The sequence below is a fragment of the Drosophila arizonae genome, chromosome 2 (assembly GCF_054131065.1).
Source record: "Drosophila arizonae isolate 15081-1271.41 chromosome 2, UAZ_ARI_1.0, whole genome shotgun sequence".
Classification (NCBI taxonomy): Eukaryota; Metazoa; Arthropoda; class Insecta; order Diptera; family Drosophilidae; genus Drosophila; species Drosophila arizonae.
The window spans coordinates 31,353,789-31,376,488 of NC_142922.1; the positions used below are offsets into that span (position 1 = coordinate 31,353,789).

General features: G+C 40.7%; 2 protein-coding genes across 2 annotated transcripts in view; both read right to left on the bottom strand.

Moving 5' to 3' along the window:
* Window positions 1-6,489, bottom strand: part of LOC149270885 (uncharacterized) — a 100,169-nt gene extending 93,680 nt beyond the window's left edge. Inside the window, exon 1 of the mRNA XM_089471436.1 lies at window positions 5,644-6,489. The gene's annotated coding sequence lies outside the window, so the exon portion shown is untranslated. The remainder of the gene's footprint in view (window positions 1-5,643) is intronic.
* LOC149270895 (uncharacterized) lies at window positions 272-2,397 on the bottom strand. The gene has a single exon (XM_089461882.1). It carries the CDS (start codon window positions 2,394-2,396, stop codon window positions 615-617), a length of 1,782 nt encoding a protein of 593 aa, XP_089318008.1. The 5' UTR covers window position 2,397; the 3' UTR covers window positions 272-614.
* Window positions 6,490-22,700: the final 16,211 nt, after the last annotated feature.

The following is a 22,700-nucleotide window of genomic DNA, read 5'->3' on the forward strand; positions in this document are numbered from 1 at the left end:
TTGGTAAATATTTGCTTGATAATGCTGTATCCCATGGTATAATGCAAAATCAATGCAAGAGGGAGTATGACTGGATATATATGGGTACCTAGTAGGAGAACCTGTTGCAAGAATATTAGCTCCTCTGGCCGTGATGGCTTCTGCTAGTTCTCTTCCCCTGGGTGAATTGTATGAATCTCCCCACAGCCAGTGTCGTGCATTCCAGTCACCACCAATAAGATACCTTTGGCCGCAAGAAGCGAGTATGTCGCTGAATTGTCTTTATTCTATTCTGTTCCTTGGTGGGCAGTATATGGCGCAAAATTCGATGTCTCCCAATCCAGTGGCAACTTTGATTGCAGACATTTGTATATTTTGAGTTTCAATAACCCTTTGTGGGAAGTGGCGCAGTGAACTTCTAACGAATATAGCCGCTCCTCCCATACCATGGTTGTGGCTTGATGGCTTGTAAGCTGGATAGAAGGTGTAGCCATATATTTTGACTGTATCTCCTCGATTCAGTCTGATTTCATTTAATAGTAGAATGTCGATGTTGTTGTTGTGCGCGAATAGCTCCACATCTCTGGCTTTTCCTGCAATGCCATTGACATTCCAGATGAGAATCTTGAGTGGGTTCATTGTGAGGCTGAGGCGTTGTTAAGAAGCTGGTGAGTCGATGACTCCCCAGTCCATTGCTTGAGCATGCTGGCCATTTCGTGGACCATTTTTTCTAGACGTTCTAGTCGTTCACTGTTTCTCTTGTTTTGTTGTTGCTGTTCGCGTTGTTGTGCTTGAAGCCATGAAAGAAATTGCTGCTGTTGCTGCACTTGCAAGTCTTTTTGCCATTTCAAAAATTGTTGTTGTTGTTGTTCCAGTAAAGATTGGACATCAACTTGATGCTGCTGCTGTGAGATATGTCCTATAGGTTTAGCTAACTGGGCTTGCGCTTGAATATTATGTATGCGGCTTTGAGCAGATGCGCTTCCATTTCTTGCTACCGCGGCATAGGATATTCCACCTGCTCCAACTCCAGAAGTATTTGATAGCTGCTGTGGTTGTGGTTGTGGACGCGTTGGTTGATGCTGGTGCTTCCGTTGTGGCTGTTGTGGTCTTGCTTGATTCTTCTTGATCGTAGAGGAGCCCAGTGAACGTCGATAGAACTCCTGGTACCACGGGCAGCCTTTGTAGCTTGCCATGTGGTTACCTCCACAGTGAAGGCAGGTAGGCGGTGCATCTTGTGAACGTGCGCAAAGATTGGTGGGATGGTCCTCGCCACAGCGTGCACAGTTAGGATGGCGACGGCAGTATTTGGCTGTATGGCCATATTCTTGGCATCGGGTACATATGACGATTTCAGAAGTTTTACGCATCCTTTCAACTCTCACCATTTGGCGGCAAAGTGTTTTTATATTGTAAACTTCGTTAATGTTTTTACAAGGTTTTATGTTTACAAAAAATATATTTAATTTTGCATCCCTGTTTGACCGTGACCTTGGGTTGTGAATTTGCAGAGCATCGAAGCCATATTTTTTAAAATTGGCAATTATTTCATTGTTCAAGGTACTATGGTGTAGCCCTCTTACTACAATTCTGTAAGGTTTTTCTTCCTTCATCTGATACGTATGGAACTCAATACCTGTCGCATCAAAATGGCTTACGATAGCTCTGTAAGTGTCGCTATCTTTGGGAAATATTCTAGCCGTCACTCCTTGGTTGATCTTGACTGATACGTTATCAATACTGGTGACTTCACTAATGATTTCAAATAGATCATTAAGATCAGTGATACTCACAACGATTTGCGGTGGCTTAGATGACCCGAGAGTCTGTTGGTTGTTGCTGGGTTCTTTATTCTGATGGCTGTTGACTGTATCAATTGCATCAGCAGTATTGCTATGATTAACAATAGAAGCAGTGGGATTCACATCATCCTCGCCTTCACTGGTTGCGTCCATATCCATGTCCAGTAAAGCAAAGCTGTTACTGGATTTTGCCATATTAGTTGAAGCGGAGTGTGAGACCTCAACTCTGTTTGCTCTTTTGTTATTGTTATTGGGAGATAGAGGTATCTTCCTTTTAGTTTTAAGCATTTTCTGGGCTGCTGCCAGTTTTGTAGCAGCTCCAGTGAGTTTTACAGAGTCAGGTGGGAAGCCGGCTGCCTGACTATCCATTCTTCCGCTAGGGATCGCGCTGTTAATTGCAGCAGTTGCGGTGGTATATACTGTGCTACAAGTAGCACTAGTAAATGTGATTGTTGTTGTCATGGTGCTGAGATTCTGAGAATCAGTGCATGATAGGCGTTGGTTATTGAATTCAGCCCTCAGCTCAAAAGGTGTTTTCCCAGCTATTTGGCACATTCTTGCATAATCAATCGGCTTATTTCTAAGCTGAGAGTTAGCAGAAAGGTTTTTGTCCATTTTAATTCGTATTTGTTAACTTTGTTATATTTTCGAAGCAGAATATCAGCTGAGCACGGCGTTTATTTCCCCTCGTGTGCAGCGGCGCGCACGTAGAGGGGTAATAAGTGTGGCCCTGGTGGGCAACGAGTATATTTGGTTTGTCGCAGACCCCTTGTTGTTCGTTGTTTCGGGCAGCCGACACTGCACGGGACAGCGTCCGATGTTTACCGTTAGGTCTTTTACAGTTAGGGCTATTTTTAGCTTAAGTAGAAAATTCGCGTATTTTGTGTATGCGTGACACAACCGACCGCGACGAAAGCAGATTAGCGACTCCCGCAAATTGAGTTTACGCAAAAGTGAGAGAATATCTTGATTAGCTGTTCGAGCTTATATGCCATTTAGCCTCCTCTATCTCTCTCCCACTCTCTGTTTCACGTTGCTATCTTGCCATCTTCACTGACCAAACAGCAAATGCCAAGGCAAACGTATATTCCAACCGTGCTTGGCTGTTTTGTTTGCCTGTTTGTTTGAGTCTCAGCTCAAAGGCTAGCCAAAGTGCCTCTGGCTGCAATCGCAAGAGCAACTGCTGCTGCTGCTGCTCCTGCTGGAGTCTTTGGACTGGCAGCAGGAGTACTTGCACTTGTATTTGCACGCTTGACGCATTTGTCGCACTTAAGCTGCTCTTTATGACATTTATTTTTATTGACTGCCCAACGATGGAAGAACACAGCCATCGAATGCCTTTTCAACACTCTAAAATGTTTGTGCCCGAGCTTTGGCTGCCAACGTAAGCCGCTTGCCAAAGACTTAAAGCGTGTTCTCAACTTGTTTTGCGCGCTCACAAAAGGCTCGCATCGGTCATTATATTATGACTGAAATGATTTGAACTATCAGTTTTTCCACTCTATGCTTGCTTGTCCAGAGTGCAGCCGAATAGCGCAGTTAAAATGTGCTCTCAGACTGCTTATGTTAGGCGACTTTAAGGTTGGAACTCAACCCTAGTTGAAGGCTGTTTTAGGCACTATGTGATCATTTAAAATTATAATTTATGCCACTATGTGCATATTAACTGTCAAATTCCAATCTATATCATATCAATTCGGCTCAACGAAAAAATAAAGGTTTTAAAAATGTTGATAATAATGTTGAATTTGAATTTTAAACCAGAAAGGTAACAAGACTTTCATCTTTGATCTTATTGAAGCGTATTTTCAAACTTGGGAAAGTCTTTTTCAAAGCCAATGATAAAGAATATTTTTATTTGCTTTGCATGTTTTTCGTTGGATTTTCGGTTACTTAATTCCGTTGGCCTGTCAACGTTGTTAGGGCTGAGAAAGCAAATAATTCATAGCAGGAGCAAAGGCAAATATATCATGCAGAGAAAAAGGATTATTATATAAATGCAAAAATATTAAATTGATTTGTTTGGCAATTCATTATTCTTTATTTAAGTAAAGAAATTATTTTACGGCTGCTCTTCACAAAAATAAATAACTAGCGACAGCTCTTCAGCTAAAAGTAAACGATTACTAAATACCCTATTTTTATCGTAGATCCCAGCAATTGATGGGTAGAATAGGCATACTTATATAGAAATGTGCTTTTGATCTTAAATTATATTAATTAAATTATATTTATTTATTATTGTTTATCCATTTTTTAGTTTAAATTAAAGTATGTTTGATAAAAATTGCGAATTTGATGTGATTCTGATTTATTGCAATTTTAAATATTTTTAATTTTGCGCTATATCTTAGCCAATGCATAATTATTCACAGTTTAGTGCTGCGGCACTTTATATTACGTATACGCCGCATACGGCCAGGTATAATCGATTGCCGTAGATTATTTGTCAAGTTCCTGCTGCGCCAGTGTGTGCAGCGTGTGGCAGCTGCATATTGGTATAAATTACCTTTCAGCTGCTTAATTAGAAAAGTGCTTTGTGCCGAGTATGCAAAATGCGACAATGGCTTTAACGACAATTTCATTATTGTTGACAAACTTGCGGCTGTTGTGGCATGCCACAGAATGCCACTTGAAGCAGTTTATTGGTCGCTGCTGTTGTTGTTGTTGCAAAACTGTCAACTATCAATGCCAATGCAGCCAACACGGACAAATAGCAAAACAGGCGTGGCACGCCTTGTCTACCATGGTTGTTGTTCTTGTTGTAATTGTTGTTGCTGCTGCTGCTGCTGCTGCTGCTTCGGTTTTAATATCATTTTCGTTCCACTCCAGTTAGCATTTTAATTTAAGTTTCATTTTCAATTTAAGACTTTGAGTTGCCAGCGAACCCAGCAGCCAGTCCTCCCCCTCTCGAATGCCTGCGTCGAATGCTCTTGCATCCGTTGTTTTGTATTTTCGCGCTTTTACGCTTTTGTATGCCATTTCGTGGCTATTTTAAATTTATTATTTGTATTGTGTATAGGGCAAGCTTTGTTGCTTTGCACGCCTTGCCCGCCTGCACACCCTGCCCGCCATGACCACAATTGACGCCACCCGCGCCACGCCCCGCGCAGCTCGGACAGCGGCCATTGGCGCGAGACGTGGCCAAGTGCAGTTGAAGGCGCGTTTGCATTTTCAATTAGAAAAACTTTGGAGCGCAGACAACGCCTGACAAGAAGTGCGCAACGGCTGCATGCAGCAGGAGGCAGGGCACAGGAGGCACGAGGCGGGAGACAGGAGGCTAAGGCTGTGGCAGCAACTTGGCTTCTTGTTGTCTATGCTAATGCCTTGCATAATCAGTTAATGAGAAATATTTGTTGTAATGAATTTTCTTTTGAGTTGTGGTTGCTTATTATTATTATCATTGCTGCTGCTGCTGCTGCTGCTGCCTTTGTTCGAGTGACAAATAATTTATTGGCAGATTTTTAATTAAAAACTTTGCCACCCACATCTGAGGCTGCTCGATATTACAACCATAAATTAGTATGGAAAGAAAACAAAATGAGTTCGATGCGAGTGCTCTCGCTGAGATAGTTTAGGTATCTGGTTGTCAAATAGTTATAGTTGAATATCTGCCAGCGACTTAAATATTCAAGACTTTGCTCGGCCTAATTCAACCATCAATTTGTTAAGTGGGCAAAACTATAAATAAAGCACGGGAGAAAGCAACGCAGCTGCTGCCTTCGATCTGCCTAACTATGCCCATGTGTCAACTGGCAGAGCCCCGAGGGCATTCATAATTTATGGCCGGCAGGTGTGTGGGCTCTGCCCAAAGCGAAATCTTCGTGTCCCAAATAGACCGTTCTGCTACCTTTTGGGCTACCCTTTTTATACCCTGAACCCATTGAAAATGGGAAATCAGGGTATAATGGTTTTGTTAAAAGTATGTAACAGGCAGAAGGAGGCGTGGCAGACCCCACAAAGTATATATATTCTTGATCAGGGCGACGAGCTGAGTTGATTTGGCCCTGTCCGTCTGTCTGTCCGTCCGTCCGTCCGTCCGTCCGTCCGTCCGTCCGTCCGTCCGTCCGTCCGTCCGTATGTATGAACGCGTCGATTTCAGAAGATATAAGAGCTAGAGACTTCAAATTTTTTTTAAAATGTCCGTAATTACAGCGCGCATATCAAGTTTATCATTAAAAATCGATAACTCATCCCGATATTTTTTTATCGATAAAAAACCTTATCGAAAACCAGTTATAAAATTATATCTTCTACACCCTTATTGCTAGAGTCTCCAAATTTTTAATGTATGCTTATATGCAATTTATACAATTTCGGTTTTTGTTAAAATTTACCCCCCACCCTTAAATTCACCCCCTCACCCTCACTTTTGTAAAAAGCGTATTTCAAATACTAGAGACTTGGGCTTTGGAATATACACACATATTCACCATATGATTACGCTCTAAAAGTTTCATTAAGATCGTATGTCTACAAAAGAAATTATTTAACAAATAAATTCTCATAATATTGCCCACACTGCAGCGCAGCCCAAGCGCAGTCGCTGCTTACTGCGCAGTTAGCAGAGCGCAGGCTTATGCGTGCGTGTGGATGCATGTGTATGTATGTGTGCATAAAAGAAGTGCAGAATGATTAGAATATCAGCTTGGAGGGTTCAGGGTATCTCCTAGTCGTGCAGTCTCGACTGGAGCTTTCTTACTTGTTTTATAATACACTGCCTAAACACTCTGCGTTAGTTGTGTCCTTCTGTTTCGGCCTGTCGACAGCAGCTTTTGTCAGTAGGTTGCTCTTAAATATCGAATCCCCTTAAAGCAGTTGAAATAAGTTGGTTAAAGCGTTTAGCCGGCCGCTTGATCCTTGGCCAAACCAAGTGACAGTTGCTGGGGAGGGTCTGTATTGCCAGCTGATTGTGGGCTGCAAGGCAGAGTTCCAGTTGGCAATTTGCATTGCAAAGTGGCTGGCAAAATTGTTCGACCATCAACAATGCATCAGCGGCGATTACTGTCTTCTGCCTTATGCCACTTGACGCAGCAACAACCCAAACGAACATATCAAAATACGCAAATATGCCACAACAACAGCAACAACAGCAGCAACAGCAACAGCAACAACAGCAGCAGCATCAGCAGCAGGATGAAGCATTTGGCGAAAAATGCAACTGCTACAAATTATGTGAATTATGCGTTCGACTGGCGCATGCGTTTGCATAAATTTCGCAGCTGCCAACATTGCCGGCAGCGCGCCAGGAGCGGACAGGCAAGGGTATAGGGCGTGGCCAAGGAGTGAGGAAGCCTGAGGAAGCCGGGATTAGGAGAGTGTTGGCAGTGTGTGGCACATTTGCAGCGCGCTTGCCACATATCTTGTCTAACAAATTGCATTCGAGTGTTTAACATGCGCCCAACAGCCGCTGATGTTGATGTGCGAAGGACTTTTCCATGTTATGTGCAAGTTTTACAGTTTCGCAGCTTCACAGTTGCACTGTTGCCGCATGTTGGGTGTTGTCCTGGATTGTCATAATTTAGTTGAAGTGGCATTAATGGTCGCTCCAATGCCCGTTGGCCCTCAAAGCAGGAAAAAAGAAAAAATTTGAAAGAGAGGCACACACAAAGAGAGGGAGAAAGAGGGTTAAACAAAAAATGCAGAAACGTTGCCGCTGCAAATTTTGGATTGCCGCAAATAAAATCAAATCAAAATGAAAAACGCAAAGTTCTATTCACAGCAGCACCGAACACCGACCACACAAACAAACTCACACACACACACCCGCACACACACACGCATGCCACAATCGCATGCATAATTGCATAAAATGGCCAAAATTTGATTTGAAATTTGTTGCATACTTTTCGGGACGGCGGTCGACATGCCGCTCAGCTGCTGCGCACATTGAAAAGTCACACGGTGCACGGCCTCAAAAGCATCAAACTCACCAAATTGTGCAAATTTAATATGAAAAAGCTCACACACACACACACACACACCCGCTCAGCACATAATCACACACAGATACACACACACATCACTTATTTGCATTTAATTAAAATTCACAGTTATTGTCCAAAAGAATCGAACGGCCTCTGTTTTTTTTTTTTTTTTTTAGCCAGTTTCTGGTCAATTTTATGGCATTTGTAATTAAATTAGGCTTACAGCACGCGCTAACACACACACAAATGCAAACACACCCACATGCAGAGGTACATAAATTGAAAATAAGGCGATTTAATTGCAAATTGATATTTGATTCGACAACAATTTATAAAATGTTAGAAAATAAAACAGAAACTGTGAATTTTACAGTAGAAATGAATTATGAAGGCTTTAAAATTATTTAAGAATGTTTGTGAAAGTGAATAGTAAAGTGCATTAATTTTGGTACTCACATTTGGATTGACAATGGTGGACAATAGCTTGTAAACATTGCTAGTATATGTGATTTTAAATATTTAAAATCTCTCTATATGCTATGTCTGTCTTTTGGTTTGATAATATGACATTATATATAAGTTACTGTATCGGGATTGCCTGCTGTAGTGGCATTAGAGAGAATATAAAGGATGTATTCTCACTAAGAGAGAGAGAGAGAGAGAGAGAGAGAGAGAGAGAGAGAGAGAGAGAAAGAGAAAGAACTATAGCTGTTGGTGAACTTAGTCCCGGCTGCTTTGGAGTGAGAGTATAAGGTTGCAATTATTTCGATAGTCAAGAAGAATACAATCGGAAATACTGAGTTTCACAGAAGAACGCAAAAAAGGGACTTGGAGCAATTCTGTTGGACGAGGAAGATCTTTATAGTGAGTGAGCAGGGCAACGGCGAGAACACAATACAATCGAGTCCCGATAATTTGAATTGGCAAGGGGATCAGTTATTTTTTCGATTTACACAGAAAATCAATTTATCGAGAACTATCGAGAACGATTTTTTTTTTCAAGGCGATATAATTTTGGTTAGATTCATCGTGATTTTTGGTTCAGCTGGGTACAAATTATCGAGACTCGACTGTATATATAGACTTCAAGAAGACTGTGTCCCAAAGTACAATCGATTGATTTAAGCCTTTAAATGCAATCACTCAAATTTCAATTATTCTTCAACTGTAGAAGAAATAAGTGGTTTCTTGATTCATTTGATTTGCCAAATCTAAATTGTTTTTATCGCAAATGTTAATTGCTCGTTTGCTGCTAATCGATGCAGAAAGGCAAAAAATGGCAATCAAATAAGAAGTTGATTGTATTTAGCGGCAAATGGATGTTGGGCTTTGCAATTTCTTAAATTGAATTAATTATTTGCGGTCCATCGAATATTCGTACTCACAATGCCGAGCTCAGCACACAGCAAAAGATTTTTTCGGCTGTGGCGGAATGTGAGGCGCTTAAAGTGTGTCAGTATTTACATACATTTGCTTCGGCCCAGTGCTCGCTAAATATTAATGAAGCTGTGCGACCCACATTTCAGCGCAGACAATGACACGCACACACATGCAGCCACACACACAGACATATGTAGCCACATTGTTGCCGCCATTATGTTTGGCATTTGCGCAAATATTTACAATGGATTAAAATAGTTTAGCCATTAGCGCTTCGAGCTCAGCCCATGTAAATAATGATAAGCCGAAAATCGCACAAATATGATGACAACAATCGATTGCCACGCCCATGCACCCACTTGATGCTAACTAGTTTTTCTTTTCGATTTGCCAGCTGAGTAATAGATTTCAACAAACCCAATAATACTATCTATACTGGGTATTACAAATGTCGCCATCGAGTGATATGTCAGTAATCGCATAAGGTCTACAATAAATAACGCATCCCCAGAACTAGCAGCGAAAATGTATTTAAGCAAACAGAGAAGGCAATAAAAAATGTGAAATATAAGGGCTTATACAGATATTATTATTATATATATTAATTTGTGTTGTTGTAGATACGCAAATATTATTCATCATTTGATGGTGGAAATATGAAAATTTCAAATATCTAGAGAGCTGAGAATGTTTTTGCTTTGACCAATATAATATTGTTAATGTCCCGTATAAATAGGCTAAAAATATATGGAAGTGACAAAGAGAGAGGGATACATATATATATATATATATATATATACATACATATTTCCACTGGGGTGTCTGACAAATGTGGAAATAATGTGGAAAAATCAAATGAAACATTCGTGTCCGCTTCAACAGCTGGCAGTGTTGCAATTATGTTTAACGCTTGTTTGCTATTTAAATATTTGCATTTAAAAAACATTATTATTAAGCATTTGTGGTTGACGCCACGCCCACACAATTGTTGCGACAGTTTTGCATGTTAATGGCTTTTCATATGCTATTTGGTTAGGTGTTGAACATGCGCGTTATTTGTATTGTACCACACACACACACACACACACACGCACACCCACACACTCACATACACGCACAAATGTAGCTTAAAAGCAAGCGCCTAATACTCTAAGAGACACAGTGAGTGCTAAAAAAATGTTGACAAATTTTAATTACTTTTTTTTCGCAATGCGTTGCGTTGGGGCTATAATCAAGTGTGGTATGTTTCATTATTTATGTTTGCCTAAAATACAAGCACACATACACATACAGAATGAGGGAGGGAGTGAAAGAGAGAGAGGGAGAGAGAGAGAGAGAAAGAGAAGCTTTCATTGCGACTTGCAGTTGTTTTGTATCCCATTAGCTGCCGACAGCTGGCAGCACGCATACGCCATGTGGCCTGTCACTTGCTGTCATGTAAGGGCGTTGCTTGGGCTGCAAGTCACTCTCACTCACACACACACACATATATATAAATACTTGTAGCAGCTGCAGTGTGTGCGTTTTCTATTTCAGATACAATTTGTGCGCAAACAATTAATTTGAAACTGAACAGCCAGTTGGCCAAGTTATTGCGTCTTTTTGTATGCGGTCATTTCTCAAGCCTGACAAATCGCCTGCCCAAGGACTCGCTGTAGCAAAGTGAAAAGGGAAAATAAAACGGGCTTGTCTTGCGCCTCAAGTGCGGCTGCAAACTGTGACAATTGTCAGCCTGTCAGGCCGGCCTTAGTTGCAGCAGGGAATGCCAGCTGAATGGAATGGAGTTGGGGCTTAATGTGCTATCAAACCAAATGCACACACACAATGCAGGCGCATAATGAACAGCCGCAGATATTTTTTAATTAAAATATTGCAAATGCGCTGCGCAGCAATCGAAAATGTCCCACCTCCTGTCGCACTCGCACTCACAGTGGCCTTGTGGCTAATGCCGGGCTAATGAAAATGTCAGCGAAGGCTTTGCCGCGCTTCGCTTCAGCAGGCAAATGAATACCGCGGATTTTTCCATCTTCGCCTTCTCTGTTGTCTTCTTTTTTATGTCGCATCGATTTTCATGGGAATTTATGAAAATTGACATTTTTATGAGCCATCACGATGGCAATTATGTGCCTCAATTGCCCACTTGTGAGCCTCTGCCCGAGAGGCCGCAGCTCGCCAGGCCTCATCTGCATCTCCTATCCACAGATGCCAGCATCCCCGCCCTCCCAGTTCGCCCACTGCGGTTGCCCCCGAGCTCCAGCACCTGTTCGAGTGGCAGCTGTATTTGCGTCGTGGTCGCTGACAACGTCACGTAAGGGTTAACGTTGTCAGCTGACAGCGGGAACGGGAAGGAGAAAGGGAATGCGAATGGCAATGGGATTGGGCATGGCAATGTCAGGGCATTCTCCGCTTCGTAGCTGTCTGAGCCAGACCGAACACCATTAGAGCAATGGCCTTGCGGCTGGCCTCTGCAGCTCCACAGCTTCCTCTGCGGATGCAAAGGCAGAGCTCCAGCAACTCGGATTTCTTGATCGTGTTTAGCTGTTGCATCGAAATACATCTGTTCTATCGAAAATTATGGTATTTAAATATATTTTAAAATTAAAGGTCTGTTTTGCTCAATCTGAAATACAATTTCAGATGCACTAACAACTTTTACTTAAAATCCATATTTAATTAGAAATCGCATAATATAATCCATGTATGTATGTATATGCAACAAATATATTTTATGCTTATTTTACCCTAATGAGAGGCTAGTGTAAATAAAATAATAAATAGTTAAATGCAAACATTATGGCATTTAAAATTCAGTACTGGAATTTTCTTCAAATAAAATCGTTGAATTTTTAGCTTATAATATAATTAAAGCCGTGCTGTGTAAATAAAGAAGTCAATATAAATGTTTGTACATAAAAAATTATTAAAAATGGCACTTTACTTGTATTTATTGTTTACTGAAATATTAAGAGAATATATGTATGTAGATTAACTCAAAAATTCGTTGATTTTTTCTCTGGGAAAAAAATTTGATCCATTAATCATTTGCAATTCTCCTTTTTGAGAAATCATAATCTTTACTGCCAATATGTGAATGTCTCCGCATTGTTCTAACTTAGAACAGTATTCTGATAGAATACTCAGATCGTAAGCCTTTGGGCCCCACACATAAGTTATTAAACAAATTACAAAGTTAAAGCTCGTGATAAGCAGCGACAAGCTCTTTTCCCATTCATTGAAACATGCACTTGTGATTCACTTATGTTTGAATTTACAGCTGCTACTTCAGCTTAGATTTGCTAGATGGCGCTGGAGCTGTGAAGAAATGGGATTTTTTAGAACTTTTTCTGCACAGTTTTTATAACCTGAGTCCATTCAAAATCAAGTAGATCAATCAGCAGAATACTCATTCACATCCCATCAGCAATTAAGTAGCTAAGTTTAGATTTAATACTGTAGACGAATTGCTCTTATCGATGCTGACCGATTTTGACAGGAGCTGCACAAAATAGTATGTTATCCGTGGGGGCGTCAATTAATGAGAATTGAAAACCACAGTATGTACGTATAAGTCGATCAAAACAGGGATCGAGATGACTATTTCAGTTAGAGATAAAAACAATAAAGACAGCTCTAGATGGGTGCGCCAGACAAGGGTATTAGATGATCCCCGCCTAGTCTGGGTTTTAAGTATGTGCATTTTATGAGTGTTCCTAACAGCAGCAAAACTGTAAAAGAAAGCCCTATTCGAGACTGCTCGGCCAAAAATTTCCCCGAGCTGATTTCTACAATTCTAAGCTGCTTTTAAACTTACACAAGAGACAACAAAGGCACACCCACTCACTAACATATACACTAGAGGTGCCAAACTTCCGATGGCGCTATAGTCACTATTGATGGTGGAGTACTATCGGTATACTATCGATGATGCCACTCTGACGATAGTGGTCGATAGTTCCACCAATAGTTCTGTTTACCCATCACTGTAATAAATTGCGCATTTTTTGTACCCTGAACCCATTGAAAATCAGGGTATAATGGTTTTGTTAAAAGTATGTAACAGGCAGAAGGAATCATTGCACACCCCATAAAGTATATATTCTTGATCAGGACGAGGAGCTGAGTCGATATAGACCTGTTCGTATGTCCGTCCGTCCGTCCGTCTGTCCGTCCGTCCGTCCGTATGAGCAAACCGATCTCAGAAGATATAAGAGCTAGAGAGCTGAAATTTGGCATGCATACTTTTGAGTACCATATGCGTATGGTACAAGTTTATCATATTTTTTCGATAACTCACCCGATAGCTTTTTTTCCGAGAATAATCGAAAAATTTAATTTGTTTTTTTCAGCCTAATTTGAACACTTTTAGACCTAGAGACTTCAGATTTACTATGTATATAGATATGTTAAGTACAAACATGTTGTATTTTACAGATTTTGGATACCACGCCCCCTTCGCCCCAAATTTGTAAAACACGCATTTCAAGTACTAGAGATTTGTGCTTTGGAATGTACATACATTTAAATACTATGATTACAATTTAAAAGTTTCATTAAGATTGTACGTCTAGAAATTAAATTATTCAACAAATAAATTCTCATAATATTGCCCATATTGCAGCGCAGCCCAAGCGCAGCCGTTGCTTACTGCGCAGTTAGCAGAGCGCGTTGCTATAAGTGCGTCTGGATGCATGTGTATGTATGTGTTCATAGAAGTGCAGCATGATTAGAATATCAGCTTGGAGGGTTCAGAGTATCTCCTAGTCGAGCAGTCTCGACTGGGGCCTTGCTACTCGTTTATTTATTTCTTTATTTAAGCGTTAAATCCGTACAATGCAATTAAAGAAGCTTAACAACACAGTTAGAAAATAAAAGAAGTCTGCGATGATTCCTTCTGCCTGTTACATATTTTTCACAAGACCATTATACCCTGATTTCCCATTTTCAATGGGTTCAGGGTATAATAAAGAGCCTAACTTTCTGATATGCACAGGAAGAATCATAAATATTAAAAATATCAGTAAGCTTAAATTATCTAATACTATTGGCAAAACCCAAGCGCTTTAGGTGCCTTAGTGGCCTCGCAGGGAGCAATCATCTCGCTAGTCTGCTGCGGTGGCTAGCCAGTCTGTCCCTATATCTGCTGGTGTGTCTCTCAATCTGTTCCTCTACTGTACACAGTTTCAGATCTTGATGTAGGGTGGAGCCGCGCACGTACCATGGGCAGTTTGTGATTGGTCGCAATAGTCGATTTTGCAGGACCTGTATGCGTTTATAGTTGGACTTTGCGCATATTCCCCAAATCTGCACACCGTAGATCCAAATTGGGGCTACACAGTGGACATAAACCGCTCTCTTAGCTCTGAGTGACATGGGGCTGCGTCTGTTGACCAGCCACCACAGTTGTTGCATGCGTTGCCCACATCTCCTAGCCACTGCCTTAAGAGGAGGACCAAATGTTAGACGCTTGTCAAGGGTGATGCCAAGGTACTTTGCCTGCGAAGGTTGATCCAGTGTTTCGTCATCTAAACGTATAGGCGGGGTGCGACTGATGAAGGTTTTCAGGGTGAAGCAAGGGTTGGTGGTCTTGCGTGGGTTAATCTTCAAATTCCATTTTTTGCACCAAGCTGCTAGTGTATTTAGGTAGCTTTCCACTCCATTTGCTGCCTCAGTGGGACATTTTGAGCTGTAGAGTCGTCCGCTATGTCGTCTGCATAAGAAGCGAGAAGGGCTTTGCCAGGATTCGACATGTGGTGCACGCTAGGGGAGGGTAGGTCGGCCCTGTATATGGAATAAAGCAGCGGCCCTAATACACTGCCCTGTGATATAATGTCCGTGTTCGTTTGCCCGTAATACTTATGAGCAGAGATCTAGTAAGCCACAAAAGGTAGAGAACTGTTACATGTTAAACTATACCTATCATTTCCTTTTTATAACTTTAAGAACAACTCATCACATTTCTTGTCGATAACAATTGAGGTTCAATTCAATTCAATTCAATTCAATCCCTTCGCCCCAAGGCAGCCTGCTGGCTAGAGGACTCCTCCTTACCAGACCTCGATTAGTCCACAAAGGGGCTTGGAGCTTTAAAAACAATTAACCATCCATGTGTTGTAATAATGATGTCCATATTCTGCACTTGAAGGAAGAAATGGCTATACATATGCATGTCTATTTCTTTGCGATGTCTCTGGAATATCTGTGACTCGAGGCATCATAGAATCGAATAGAAATGAGAGCTGACTTCACTGCAGTAGGCCAATTTCTGCTGCCAGGTGTATAACAGAGCATTCAGGCTGGGCTCCTTTCGCAAAAGCTGGTGCAGCAGGAGCAGCAGCGGCATCTATAGCAAAAAAAGGCCAGTCGTGCTGGCGGTAGCTGTTAAAGCCAACAAACCGCAGCAAAAGCCACAAAACATGGCCAATCTGTGGAGTTCATAAAAGTGTCAACAACTTGGCCTCTGGCGAACGGCGCCTGATGCGGATGCGAATGTGAATGCGGATGTGGATGCGGATGCTGTTGCTGCGTTGACCGCTGATAACGCAGAGCAAAATGGCCCACAAGCCACGCTCACAAGCCACAAGGCTGGGCTTGCTCAGCTATTGCGTGTATTCGTTAGGGTCAAAGTTAAGTGGCAGTCATCCTGTCGCTGTCGCTGTCGCTGGACCCTCCGCCAGTTGCTTTGTTTTTGATGCCCGCAACACCAAACGAGGCAATCAACGTGCAGCTGACGACCGCCGCCCCGCTCCCACCCTCGCGCATAGCCTCATCCGATGCCCGCTATCTTATCAGCCGCAGCTTCATTCGCTGGATACCTATTTGTTGTTCCACCTGCCTGTGTCTGTGCCCATGTGTGTGAGTGTGAGTGCGATTCCCCCTCTCCATGGCATAAAACTAAACATCGCTGCCGCCGCTGCCTTTATGATCCCACACTCTATTGTCTTCTGCATTTTGCGCTTTGCCTTGCGACATGTCCAGCTGCGCCCCCGTCTCATGTCTCTGCTGCCCCGCCCACTGCCGCCCACTGCCATCCACTGCCACCCACTGCCGTCCACTGCTGCCTCTGATGTGTGGTTGTTGCAGCGCGCAACTGTGACCGAGCAGTGGACTGTTGTACACTTGGTATACCCTTCAAGACGGCATTTATTTTGAGTGCTCTTTAAGTAAGTCTTTTATTAAACCTTGAATCTATGCATTGTAACTAAATGTGGTTTGTATACACATATATCAATGCAAAATAGTAAATTTTTAATTGTAAAGATCTAACTGTCTAATTAATTTAACATACAGGTTTATAGCTTTATATTTACTCTTTCGCAATAAAAATTGATTTCAGCCGAAAATGTTACTAGTTTTGTCATTTATTTCTTAAAATAAAATTTTTAATTTTGAAAAAATATAGTCTTTTAACAACTTTTTTTGAGAACATGCAAATAAAAGTTGCATTGGCATTAAATTAATATATATATATATTATATAATAAGGTAGTAGAGTCGGTTAAAAAAAAGACTTGAATATCCTAATAATAAATGTTGCAATCTCTTTGCTTACTTTCTTTGCTTCTATAGAGTATTTGCGAGTCGGACTAGAAATTGTTATCCTTTTTTTTTTCATTTCTCCCCGTGTGTGTGTGTGTGTTTGGTCCTTTGCTATCAGCAATTGTATATCCTTTCGTATGCCAGCGCAACATGTATCCAGTTTCCTGATTTATGCAATTCCATGCATGTGCCACATTTCTGCAAAACATGCCGCATAAGGCATGCCAACTGTGGCAACTGCTCCGGTGCCTGCACCACAGCCACAAAATCTGCCACAACGCCACAATTGTAACATGCGGCCATGACTTATGCGAGCTCTATGACAACTCTACGAATCTCTTATTCATGTTCCGAGAACCTTAAGTGCTAGACAGACCCTTTGATAAGCGTGGCCCGGGTCCAACTCCAACACACGTTTTTCGTTGTCCCCAACGACAGAGAGCAAATGCTTTTATTCCCACTACTTTTGTGTTATAATTCCCTGGAACTTTATGCTTAAAATATGGGAAAACATTTAATTAGGCACTACAACCATAAAACAACTAGCAGACAGCTGTCAAGCTAGATAACTTCTAACTTGTTTAGCATCTCTTAGATGTAATGTGGGCTTACTATGGGAGCTCATTTGTTTGATTTATTTTCTTGGGGATAAACTATCTTCAAAGATGTTATAATATCAAGGATTAAGGAGTGTACTTACTAAAACACAAATCTCTAGTATTTAAAATATCCATTTTGCAAATTTAACGGGATGAGGGTGGATTTAGGGTTGGGAGTTAATAATAATTACTAATAACTATGGCAGGTATAACTAACCTACCAACTCATTTCAAGCCTCTAGCTCTTATATCGCTTGAGATGGACGCGTTCATCCATTCAGACATATGGACAGAGCTAAAGTGAATCAGCTCGTCGCCCTGATCACGAATATATATATTTTGTGGGGTTTGCCAGTCTTCCTTTTGCCTATCAGTGAAATGCTAGCAATATCATTAATTTGAATTTTTGCTCATCTTGAGAAAATTCAAGCTCATGCACATATTGGCCATTTTTATACCCTGAACCCATTTTCAATGGGAAATCAGGGTATAATGGTTTTGTGAAAAGTATGTAACAGGCAGAAGGAATCATCGCAGACCCCATAAAGTATATATATTCTTGATTAGGACGACGAGCTGAGTCGATATAGCCCTGTCCGTCTGTCCGTCCGTCCGTCCGTCCGTATGAGCAAACCGTATGGTACAAGTTTATCATATTTTTTGGATAACTCATCCGATAGCTTTTTTTTTCGAGAATAATCAAAAAATTTAATTTGTTTTTTCAGCCTAATTTGAACACTTTTAGACCTAGAGACTTCAGATTTACTATGTATATAGATATGTTAAGTACAAACATGTTGTATTTTACAGATTTTGGATACCACGCCCCCTTCGCCCCCAGTTTGTAAAAAACGCATTTCAAGTACTAAAGATTTGTACTTGGAATGTACATACATTTGAATACTATGATTACGTTTTAAAAGATTCATTAAGATTGTTCGTCTAGAAATTAAATTATTCAACAAATAATATTCTTATAATGTTGCCCACACTGCAGCGCAGCCCAAGCGCAGTCGCTGCTTATTGCGCAGTTAGCAGAGCGCGTTATAATACGTGCGTGTGTATGTATGTGTGCCGAAAAGAAGTGCAGAGTGATTAGTATATCAGATTAGAGGGTTCAGGGTATCTCCTAGTCGATCAGTCTCGAATAGAGTTTTCTTACTTGTTTTTATACCCTGAACCCATTTTCAATGGGAAATCAGGGTATAATGGTTTTGTTGAAATGTATGCAACAGGCAGAAGGAGGCGTGGTAGACCCCAAAAAGTATATATATTCTTGATCAGGGCGACGAGCTGAGTTGATTTGGCCTTGTCCGTTTGTCTGTCCGTCCGTCTGTCCGTCGGTCCGTATGTATGAACGCGTCGATTTCAGAAGATATAAGAGCTAGAGACTTTAATTTTTTTTTTTAAATGTCCGTAATTACAGCGCGGATATCAAGTTTATCATTAAAAATCGATAACTCATCCCAATCAATAAAGAACCTTATCGAAAACCAGTTATAAAATTATATCTCCTACACCTTTATTGCTAGAGTTTTCAAATTTTTATTGTATGCTTGTATGCAATTTATGCAATTTCGGTTTTTGTTAAAATTTACCCCCACTCCCATATCCGCCCCCTCACCACCATGTTTGTAAATAGCGTATTTCAAATACTGGAGACACATACACACACACATCATGCACACACACACACAGAGATACGCACGCACGCATAAACGCGCATCACGCATACGTCCGTCTGTCCGTATGTTTGAACGCGTCGATCTCAGACTATTCCTAGGTGTGTGTATAGTACGCGCATTTCGAGTTTTGCTTTAAATATCGATAATTTGGCCCAATATTTTGCTATCGATATAAATTGATATCTCTTACATCATTAAAGCTAGAGTCTCCAAATATTATATGTATATGCATTTATACATATATGCATTTTATACAATTTCGGTTGTTGTAAAAATTTACCCCTCACCCCTAATTTACCCCCTCACCATCACATTTGTAAAAGGCGTAATTCAAATACTAGGGACTTGTGCTTTACCAAATATATATATCTACGTTATATTTATAATCTCAAAGTTTCATAAATATAGTCCATCCACAAGAAAAGTTATTAAACAATTAAATTCCCATAGTAAGCCACCACTGCACTATGGGGAATTTTGCCGTTTTTCGGGTATTTAGTCATTTTTGCGAAGTATGAAAATTTATAATTTTTTTATGTTAACATCTTAATAAAACTCCAAACTTTAAGGTACTGTACTCAAAATGTTGAATAACAGTCCACTGTTAAGCCTAACAGCTGTTAAAGTCAGCTGTTATCTTCGAAAAGCATTTGCCTTCAGCTTACAATTTGTGGTAGCCGATTTTCAAATCATCGTTATTCAATGACCAGACATTCTTTTTGAGAAATTTAAAAAGGATATGAATTTTTAGGGCTTCTACTATGCGTTGGCTTAAAAACCAATTGATGTTTGAACTTATTTTTTTATTATTCATTTATTGTATAAATAGCAAATGTTGTCAAATTTCATTTCTTGTAAATAAAATTAAACTTTGCAAAGACATATAAAACAGCCACAAGGGCGCATAAGTATAATTCCAATTGCATGTTATAGAGTAATCAATTGGGATCTTAGTGCCTTTGTCTCAATGTGCACTTTTGCGCACAACCGGCGGAAATCAATTTTTAGCAGGTGACTATGAGCTGACCTGTGTGATATTTGGCTCAATGTAAAAGGCAACTATAACCAAGAAATAGTAATTTAGATTTTTTTTAAGGCGAAACTAAATAAGACTAATATTGATTCAACTTATTAATGATATTAAAAAAGCAAAAGCCGCTTTTTTGCCAAAATATAAATGCCAAATGGAAGAAATGCAGCAGGAACAAAAACTAGCTGAGAACTATGAATGACTGCCTATGACAGCAAATGTTTATAAAATAATTGTTCATTTGAGGCAAATTATGGAAAATACTGTTCATCCTGTAGGCATTTTTGGCAAGGCAGCTTTTAATTTGCACAACCAGGTCTATAAATCAGACTAATTTCATCACGCATAGAAGGATAGCAGAATCCATAATTTCGCTGATGGTTGATAGAGCAATGGATACATCTGATCAGATTATTTCTTCAGCAAATCTTTAGAAACGAGTTTCAAAGCATAAAGGTCGCTGTCTAATGAAGTTGTACGTCTTGTATTATATAAAGTTGAAGGCACAATTAAATCAGTTGAAGAACCCTAATTTTTTCAGCGGATCAATATTTCTGGCTGATCTGGAACTGGAAACTGAAGAAAACTAATATCGATTTTATGAAAGTTCGACTGTTTTCAATTAAAATTATTATTTTAAAGTATAAACAAGCAAAATTCTTTAAAAAAAATAAATTTTTTAATACAAAATTTTAATTAATTTTTTTTGGGTGGGCGGTGACACGCCCATTTTTCTAAAATATATTTCTGATGGTATACATATTAATAATACAAAAACCGGATCAAAAAATCTGGCTTAGTTTTCAAGTTATTAATTAATACCCGATAATTTGGATTTTTCCCCATAGTGCACTGCAGCCAATGCGTGTTTATGCGTGCGTGCGTATGCCTGTGTGTGTGCGTGTATGTGTGCATATGCGAATATGCATGAAATATCAGTGGCTCGAAGGGTTCAGGGGATCTCGTAGTCGGGCTGTCTCGACTAGAGCTTTCTTACTTGTTTATTTAAATTCGATTGATTAACTTTACTTAGCCCGTTTAAATTGTTTTGTTGTTGTCTGTGAGCATCTGTCAACAATTTACAATTTCACTCTAAAGTTTTATGTGGAGTGCTTATGGAGTGCTTAATTTATTACCTAAAGCCCACACTTACAAAATTCTACTAGCCTTAAAGTCTCCCTTCTCTCTCGATCTCTCTCATCTTCCCAAATCAAAACTATGTAATACCTTGCTTAGATTCCCACTTATACTCTCTTTTCATTGCCGTTGTCAGTCTGCTCAAAAATGGCTTTCAATCGCGCAGCAGCTATTCTGACAAATTGAACTTTTTGGTGCCATAACGTCATGGGGACAACTTTTAAATAAATAAATATCGGATAATTACTTATTTGATTACCCAACTCAGCATTCTATGTCTGCAAGATACTCCCATTCTTCAATACCATTTCTGTCGCTCACTTTCAGATGGAAAATTGAGTAACTTATAATTTGTGAGGGGAAATCAGCATCGGCGTCTGCTTTAAGGTGTGCAAATGCTGGTTCGGCTGGTTGCTCGATGGGACAGCTGCCCGCTGGCCAGCAGCTGTGCGAAAATTGTCATATGTAGATTTATAGTGTAAGATAAGAATAATATTTACAACGCCCAGGGGCGACACACTCGCATACACACGCACACATCTATGCAGTTATACAGATACAGTTATGGCGACAAAGTTGACTTTATGTGTTTGGTAAATGCTTTGGCTGCCGGCTGCGGGGCAGCCAAAGCGAAGCGACATATCCAAAGCTGATGGCACATTATACCACATGACGCCCCTCAAATTACGTATACGCAACGTATGCATGTACATGTTCATATGTGTGCATGTGTGTATGTGTGTGTTCAGCTGAGACTTTGGCCCGGGGCAATGGCTACTCGCCGCCCAAACACTTGGCTAGTTTCACATTTAATGTTGAACTTAATATCAAAACTGGACACTTTGATCGTAGTTGGCGATTAGATTTTCTGCTTGTTTATGTTTCCAGCTCCCAATGGGCGGTTTGAGGGGTGTGGACCCGTGTCAACGTGTGTGTGTGTGCTGTGTTATCATAGGATATGCAGCTAGGCGAAGCTGCCCGTTATGTGGCCAAGTGTTGTGCAAGTTGAAGATATTGGTTTTTAATATTGAATTACGGCCGTAACTGTTGCCTGCTGGATGCTGGCTGGAGCAGGGCAGCAGCAGGGCTGTGATGTCGGCTAATGATGTTGCCTAAGCTTCGCTCTTCAGCTCGCTGTTAATTATCGGCTTCAGGCAGCAGCCACCAATCATTGCGCGAAAATGGATTGTGTTTACTCGCAATAACCGCTTTGGCTGACTCAGTTCAGATTACCGAATAAATTCCCATCCCATCGCATCCCATTCCTGCGCCTTATCCCATAGCCATGGCCAAGCGATTTTAAAACAACAAGCGCGAGCTGGGCAGGGCAGGATACGGCTGGGTTGGGTTTGGGTTTGGGCTTGGGTGGCCGTCCAATTGGCGCCATTTATTTACTTGTTTGTTTCAACTTCCGTTCATTGCCACGCCGCAAAAAGTGTAAGCTGCTACCTACTGAACCTTCCGGCAGCATCGCCTTGCCGGGACCCCCTTCGGCTCTATGGTCTCTATGGTCGCTGGTGTCCCCATCCCGTTCGCATTTCCGCTGCCATTAGCCGACAAACTTCATTTGTCATCTCATTTTTCTGCACGCTCGACAGTTTTCCTTTGCTGCGCGGCGAAATTTAT

What these genes read in the sequence shown, in the direction of transcription:
- LOC149270895 (XM_089461882.1), bottom strand. Translation starts at nt 2,396, where the DNA reads ATGGACAAAAACCTTTCTGCTAACTCTCAGCTTAGAAATAAGCCGATT.